We start from the raw sequence: 7,985 nt of genomic DNA on the forward strand, positions 1-7,985 counted from the left end.
CTTAGAGTGACCGACTAGATGCCTCTCTATTTCCATAGGATAGATTTTCAATATTTTTTTCTTAATACAATCATCTTTTCTCCCAAGATACACGATTGGAACTATTTGGGAAAATTGGATGAAGGTAATTATTGGGAAAATGTAACGAAATCGAAATTTTTACAGCTGAAATTTTACAAAATGATAGAAAAGAGTAAAATTTGAAATATTGTTCATATCGAACAAAACAACGAAAACACAATGATTATTGCATACCTTTTTCATCGGATTCATTTTTATGAAAAAATGTTGATTTTTGTGTAAATGTACTGAAGAAACGAGACAAAATGCTTAAAATTTCTCTAATTGACGACTTTTGAGTCAGGGCACTTTTGAAATGCCCCTGCCTTTTTCGTGAATTTAAGGCTTCATAAACATTTAATTGAGTCAGGGCACATTTTAAATGACCCTGACTGACTTAACTGTAAATCAATCAAAAGACTTCATTTTGGTCGAGGAAAATTGACAAACTGAGATTATTACTAGTTTTTCAGTAATGAAGAAACTACAGACAAACTCTCATATTTTCATTCAAATATAAATATTGTTCATATGTTTTGAACAATATTGCATTAGACACTATCATGCACTGATTCTTACTCATAACATTTCAACAGCATCGTAAATTTTGAATAAAATTTTGAAGGTGGTGAGCAAATCAGGTGTAATATTAAATAAATTTCTAAAATTCTTGAGAAATTGTGCCTATCCAATTATCCCAAATTAGTTCCAATCGTGTTTAAGATGCCTAATTCTGCCATCATCGAGCATAACTCCAACATCTCCAGTCATAAACCATCCTGTTTGAGTTTTCTCTCTCGACGTCTTGTCTTCGTCACCATGGTAGTACTTGAATACGTTAGGGCCGCGGACGCAGATTTCTCCTTCCGTGTTGACTGGTACAATTCTGAAGTTCTCGTCAACCAGCTTAATTTCTGAATGTGGAATTGGCCGCCCAACAGTTTGGACTTGTCCATCGACAGGGTCTGAAGGAACGTGAGACGTCACAAGTAACGCTTCTGTCATGCCAAATGCATTTTGTATATTTGGAGTCAGAACTTTCTTTAATTTTTCGAGAATGGGCGAGGGTAGAATAATTCCTCCGATGAGTGCTAATTTCAAAGAGGAGAAATCGTGCTTTTCAGTGAGGTTGATAATTTCAAGTGCATAAGATGGATAAATAACTGTAGATGTACAACGTTCTTTCTGCAAAGTATAAAGAAATGTCTGCATATCAACTGATTCAGGCAAAACAAGCCTATCTCCAGCCGTTAACACTGGTGCAAACAAGGCTTCAGCTGAAACTGGATACATGTGCACAACACAAAGGTGGCAGCCAGGTTGCTCGTTATTGGCATGTGCATGGATTTCGGATAATGAAATTGATAATTTGTCGATGACACTGTGACTGTGAACTGCAGCTTTCCAAATTCCAGTACTGCCGGAAGTAAAAAAGATTACAGCAGGGTCATCTGGCTGAATTTCGTTTTCCGAACTCTGTAGTTCCGAGCCTCCATTGGACGAGCTGATAATTTCTCTTAAGGATAAGCAAGCCCACTTATTTTCCATGAATCAATGTTGATGAAACAACGAACACTTGGAAGAGGCTGAAGACAACATGGAACAAGGGCTTCTTCAACTGCTGGAACCGCATTACGAATAACGGTCAGAGTATCGCCGTCGATGACCAAGGCCGCCGAGCCAACTTTGTTTATTTGCGCTACCAGTCGGTCGGCCTTAAGTAAAGGAAAATGTCGGACAGCGACAATACCTGCCTTTACGGCTCCAAAGTAAGCCACGATGTACTCATATCTTCTGCCAACCACTATTCCCAACTTTTCACCTTTCTGTAGACCAAGTTTTATCAGGCCCTTGGCGAACCCATCAACTTGTTGTCTCAGCTCCTTGAAGCTTATGCGTATGACGTCACCATTCTTTCGGTAGTAAGTTATTGCCTCTCTCCCTGCATACCTGTCGCTGGTCATATCGAATACTTGACCAATGGTCTTGCCACAAAATCGTCGTTGACATGGTGTGTGACAATAACTGTACTTCAGTTTAGCGGTCGATGACCAAGTCAAATCCATGTCATTCAACTTGAGCTGCCATGGTCTGTCTAAAAGTGCTCCCTCAAGTGGCGAATGCTAACCAGATATGAACTGAAAATGCTCACGTGTTTCATACAGTTATGTGTAAATTTGAACCTTTGCCACATGTTTGCAACTTCATTGAAAGTATTATGATCAACATAATGAACAATAATCACCGCTGATTAATTCTCAAAGGTCATGAAGTATACAAATATGTAATTAGCTGAAATAAAAATATTAAAGTTCTTTGACTGCTGTCATTTATATAGCAAGTGTATATTACCGTTGGCCAAGTCCTTCAAGCCATATATGCCGAGCTGTGAAAGCTCATTAGATATGCAAATTGTAAATTAGCTGACATGAAAATGTGAAATGACTTTCGATATTGTTTTAACCAGGTATAATCATCAATGTTGTCATGTTTTGCCAACTTTGATCAAGTAAATCCCAGTATATATCCCTAATAAGCAAAGTTCATTAAATATGTAAATTAGGAATTGACTTAAGTAAAAATGCTTAATGATTGTCAATAATGTTGTATCATGGTATCTGCAATATATGTAGCAAGTTTTGTCAACTTTGGTCAAGTCAATTCAGATATATATCTCTAATTAGGAAAGTTCATTAAACATGCAAATTAGGAATTGCTGAAGAGAAAATGATTAATGACTTTCAATAATATTGTATTACAGTGTCTGAAATGTACATAGCAAGTTACATCAATTTTGATCAAGTCAATTCAGATGAATACCCTAAGTATGAAAATTCATTTAATATGCAAATTAGGAATTGGCTGAAGTAAAAATAGCGTCAATGACACTGTAGCTCCCATCCTGGACTATTTAGTGTTTGTTCTCTGGTCAGATATTTAACATGTGTGAAAGGGATAAAGTGCATGAAGTGAAAATACTTAAATGAAATGTACTGGAGACAGTGAAATATGTTTAATGTAATTATTCAGAATATAAAATGGAAAAAAAAACAGAATTAGATATATCGAATACTGTGATACAACCATTAACTCAACAAGTCATTTACAATGACATAGTCCCCACTTGTAATAGGAGTACTAGTCTTGATGGGGCAGGAAAATGTGGTCATTAAAAGTATCATTTGAGTGTATATGTTGAGATCTATGGGCACATAGGTATTTTTGATTAAGAGATGACCGCATCCTCATCGATCATTCTCGGTCGTACGTAAAGATAACAAGGATACTGCATTTTTAAATTTACTTTGAATTCAAAGAAAGTTTTAAACGGGTATTTTTCAAAGCCTTTTTTCCGAATGGACTCTTTTATTTCAAAGTTAAAACGGAAGATGTTATTTCGTCAAACAAACTGATCCTGGCAAAATTCCAGTGTACACCCGTCAAGAGGTGTATGCGCTTTCGAAAAGTGTTGAGGTAAATTAAAGAGAAAACGCTGTCGAAAATATATCCTGTCACTTTGTCAAATAAGATGCTATATGACAACGCATTTGAGAATTTGCTCTTACAATATTTGCTTTTAGTGAGCTGTCTCATTGAAAACACTTTACAGCAGCTCTCTGATCTTTGGGATTGGACTCTTTATAATGCTATCAGCATATTGATGATTCAATTAACCAAGTTAATTATTTTTCTACTCATCCTTCGGAAATGCGTAAAAAGCCTTTTGATCAATATCAATTTTTCCTCATTTACAGTGTTATATTACGTTTAAGCCTTACTAGAATTCATTACAATTATTTTGTCTCCTAAAACAATTTCAGGAAAATTTAATTCCTTAGCATATGAGGCAAAGAGTCGCTGTTAACAACTTATCAATATAACAAATATTATGCATCACACCAGCTAAGGTGATATTGAAATATGGACCCTAAACGCTTGCCTATGATTCGACGTTACAATGTTCTAGTCAAAAACTGTCAATTGAAAGTGGTCGTAGTATAGGTTTAGACCAAAAAGAATGTTTAAATGAAATTTGTGATACACAATCTTTTGAAAATACATTAGAATGTAAATTTTAATTCCTCTTCCTTAATGTAAACATCGCTCATGCAATTTTTCTCATAGTCGATGGATATTATTCAAATTATCATCTGCGGAGAAAAAAATAGTTTGTGGGAATAGATAGTTTGATTTGATCGAAAAGTATGAGCAAGTAGTGTAACGAACGATTTGTCTTTCACATACGCATATACATACAGGCGTACACATTAGTTTGAAATGTTAAATGGTGCATTTTTACGTTAAAGGAGCATTTTCAATCTCTGGTTCTCGGATAAGTTGTCGTTGACATTGACTGTTAATGTAATTCTACTCCTTTGTTCTCCTATGGACGTTGTTGACACATACTCACTTTGCCTAGATAAGCGACGAAAATCCTGTCCCTTTCAGAATATCCATTGCAAATGCGCCTGAGTTAATGAAGCTTGTGTTTTTGACCTCGTTTTTAAATTTGCATGATTGTGCAAAATGGTGCGACTTCTGTTACTCTTACTGCAATACAAACAAACACACACTATCTAGAAGGCAACAACAAAAACCGAACAAACTGTTGCAAGGGCAGGGTGGGACTTATATTAAGGGTGTGGTTTCAGTGAAAAAATTCATTTTACAAGGACACCAGTGCGTCCACGCAATACGGTCTAAACCACTGCTAAAATTTTGTTACAATCTCAACCAAGCTCTCATCTCTAGGAGCAAACGTCAGTTTTAATACAGTTCATATATATCGCCAAATTTATGAAGTAATTGATAACACAATAACAATAAGTGACATACAACAAATCGATTACCTGCTCGTGCGCAGTCGTTTATTTAAGTGGTTATACTAAATTTTCTACAAATGCATGTCATGTAGAGGATGGTAATACAGGAAGATTTGGAAATTTGCAGTATTTGTACTTGTCACGTGAGCTGATTGTGCAAAATCATAACTAAAATATATAGTAAATTTGAAAATTTTGAGACTCAGTAAAATGTATATCAACTAACATAAGGAAAATAAAAGTCTGTGGCAAATAATGTCGTTATTTCAGAGTACAAAACTCTGCAGCCGTTCTTGTCATTACACCCACACACTCAATTAACTAATTGATCATATTGAACAAAGAGGCTTGACATTTCTACCGAAGTTTCCACCCCATGTCACGAAAATTAAAATTGATCCTGCTATACACTTGAATGCCCTGGTGATCAACTCTACCTGGTGAACCTCTGGTACAAACACTTCTCCCTGTCGTTGATATCAGCCACGTTGCTTTTCGTAACTGTTGCGTTCACAAAAGTATTTGTTTTTTTCCGTCTATATAGCTGTCCATACCACCGATTTCTTAAAAATTACTACTTTGATTATGATAGTGTGCGCCTCGAAATTAAAGGCCTAAAATTTTGCTCAAACACTATTTAATGGAGCCTTTCATATCCCTCTTACCAAATACAGAATAAATATCAGCGGTCACTGTGCGAAGTTTCGTATTAGAGAACAAAATTTTCCGACAATAAGCGATCTTTCAAACTGAAAATGGCCACCGCCCAAAGGGCCTGCCTGTGTAAACTTATCGGGGATATATACACTGAATTTTGATTTTCGAAAAAAGATAAGACAGTGAATTCAAAGTCCTCATCTTTTGTTAACGTGATATTTCCTACACTGTGTAATACAAAATTCTGTGAAAAAACGTTGTTTAAGTTATATTGTTTGATTGATTTTAGAAAATAACGTATCGTAGTTAGTCGATTCGCTGTTCAAAGTCAATCGTTTTGCGTTGTTTCACACTACAGTAAGTTTTTTAACAACGCATGTAATATTAACGTAGGCAATGACACATAAAAATCATTTCACTATTGCACAGATATTCCAAAGTCGAAAGAATGACAAGACGATTTTGTTTTGGATTAATCATTCTGTAGTTAACGTAAATGATAATGGAGCCATGTTAATGGCGGGAACTTGTAAACGCTTTGAAAAACACAACGTCAGTTAGTGTCACACGTGTGTTTGATTAAGAGATTGCCACATCTCCATCGATCATTCTCGGTCGTACGTAAAGATAACAAGGATACTGCATTTTTAAAGTTACTTTGAATTCAAAGAAAGTTTTAAACGGGTATATTTCCGAATGGACTCTTTTATTTCAAAGTTAAAACGGAAGATGTCATTTCGTCAAACAAACTGTTCCTGACAAAATTCCAGTGTTCACCCGTCAAGAGGTGTATGCGCTTTCGAAAAGTGTTGAGGTAAATTGAAGATAAAACGCTGTCGAAAATATCTCCTGTCACTTTGTCAAAAAAGATGCTATATGACAACGCATTTGAGAATTTGCTGTTACAATGTTTGCTTTTAGTGAGCTGTCTCATTGAAAACACTTTACAGCAGCTCTCTGATCTTTGGGATGGGACTCTTTATAATTGCTATCAGCATATTGGTGATTCAATTAACCAAGTTAATTATTTTTCTACTCAATCCTTCTGAAATATGTAAAAAGCCTTCTGATCAATATCAATTTTTCCTCCTTTGCAGTGTTATATTACGTTTAGGCCTTACCAGAATTCATTACAATTATTTTGTCTCCTAAAACAATTTTCAGGAGAATTTAATTCCTTATCATATGCGGCAAAGAGTCGCTGTTAACAACTAATCAATATAACAAAATATTATGCATCACACCAGCTAAGGTGATATTGAAATATTTGTTTTTTTTTCACAACAGTGCCGACTCGTGAGCAAATTGAGTAGTACGGTCGATTAATCAAACACTTAATGATCGACTTAGTGATCCATTAATCAAATATTTAACCAACATTCTATGTAGAACTCTTTGGCTACTTGTTAACATTTAAAACCGTTTAAGATGATGATGATGATGAGTCACATGACTTGCATTGGATGGACCCTAAACGCTTGCCTATGGATACGACGTTACAATGTTCTAGTCAAAATCTGTCAATTGAAACTGGTCGTAGTATAGGTTTATACCAATAAGAATGTTTAAATGAAATTTGTGATACACACTCTCTTGAAAATACATTAGAATGTAAACGTTAATTCCTCTTCCTTAATGTAAACATCGCTCAGGCAATTTTTCTCATAGTCGATGGATATTATTCTAATTATCATTTGCGTAGAAAAAATAGTATGTGGGAATATATAGTTTGATTTGATCGAAAAGTATGAGCAAGTAGTGCAACCAATGATTTGCCTTTCACATACGCATATACACACAGGCGTACACATTAGTTTGAAATGTTAAATGGTGCGTTTTTACGTTAAAGGAGCATTCTTCAATCTCTGGTTCTCGGATAAGTTGTCGTTGACATTGACTGTTAATGTAATTCTACTCCTTTGTTCTCCTATGGACGTTGTTGACACATACTCACTTTGTCTAGATAAGCGGCGAAAATCCTGTCCCTTTCAGAATATCCATTGCAAATGCGCCTGAGTTAATGAAGCTTGTGTTTTTGACCTCGTTTTTAAATTTCCATGATTGTGCAAAATGGTGCGACTTCTGTTACTCTTACTGCAAAACAAACAAACACACAAAATCTATAAGGCAACAACAAGAACCGTACAAACTGTTGCAAGGGCAGGGTGGGACTTATATTAAGGATGTGGTTTCCGTGAAAAAATTCATTTTACAAGGACACCAGTGCGTCCACGCAATACGGTCTAAACACTGCTAAAATTTTGTTACAATCTCAACCAAGCTCTCATCTCTAGGAGCAAACGTCAGTTTTAATACAGTTCATATATATCGCCAAATTTATGAAGTAATTGATAACACAATAACAATAAGTGACATACAACAAATCGATTGAATGCTCGTGCGCAGTCGTTTATTTAAGTGGTTAAACTAAATTTTCTACAAGTG

General features: G+C 35.4%; 1 protein-coding gene across 1 annotated transcript; it reads right to left on the minus strand.

Annotated features, from left to right (window-relative positions):
* Window positions 1–762: 762 nt before the first annotated feature.
* LOC139128377 (medium-chain acyl-CoA ligase ACSF2, mitochondrial-like) lies at window positions 763–2,024 on the minus strand. The gene is made up of 2 exons (XM_070694163.1): window positions 1,635–2,024; window positions 763–1,245 (listed from the first exon to the last, which is right to left on the minus strand). The coding sequence occupies exons 1-2, from the start codon at window positions 2,022–2,024 to the stop codon at window positions 763–765; spliced, it is 873 nt and encodes a 290-aa protein (XP_070550264.1).
* Window positions 2,025–7,985: the final 5,961 nt, after the last annotated feature.

Source organism: Ptychodera flava, chromosome 3 (genome assembly GCF_041260155.1).
Source record: "Ptychodera flava strain L36383 chromosome 3, AS_Pfla_20210202, whole genome shotgun sequence".
Lineage (NCBI taxonomy): Eukaryota > Metazoa > Hemichordata > Enteropneusta > Ptychoderidae > Ptychodera > Ptychodera flava.

Excerpts from the sequence above, each read along its gene's own strand:
- LOC139128377 (XM_070694163.1), bottom strand. The coding sequence starts at position 2,024 with ATGACCAGCGACAGGTATGCAGGGAGAGAGGCAATAACTTACTACCGA. Across the intron at positions 1,246-1,634 it reads GTCTTCAGCCTCTTCCAAGT|AAAGAACGTTGTACATCTAC; the intron begins GTTCGTTGTTTC and ends TATACTTTGCAG.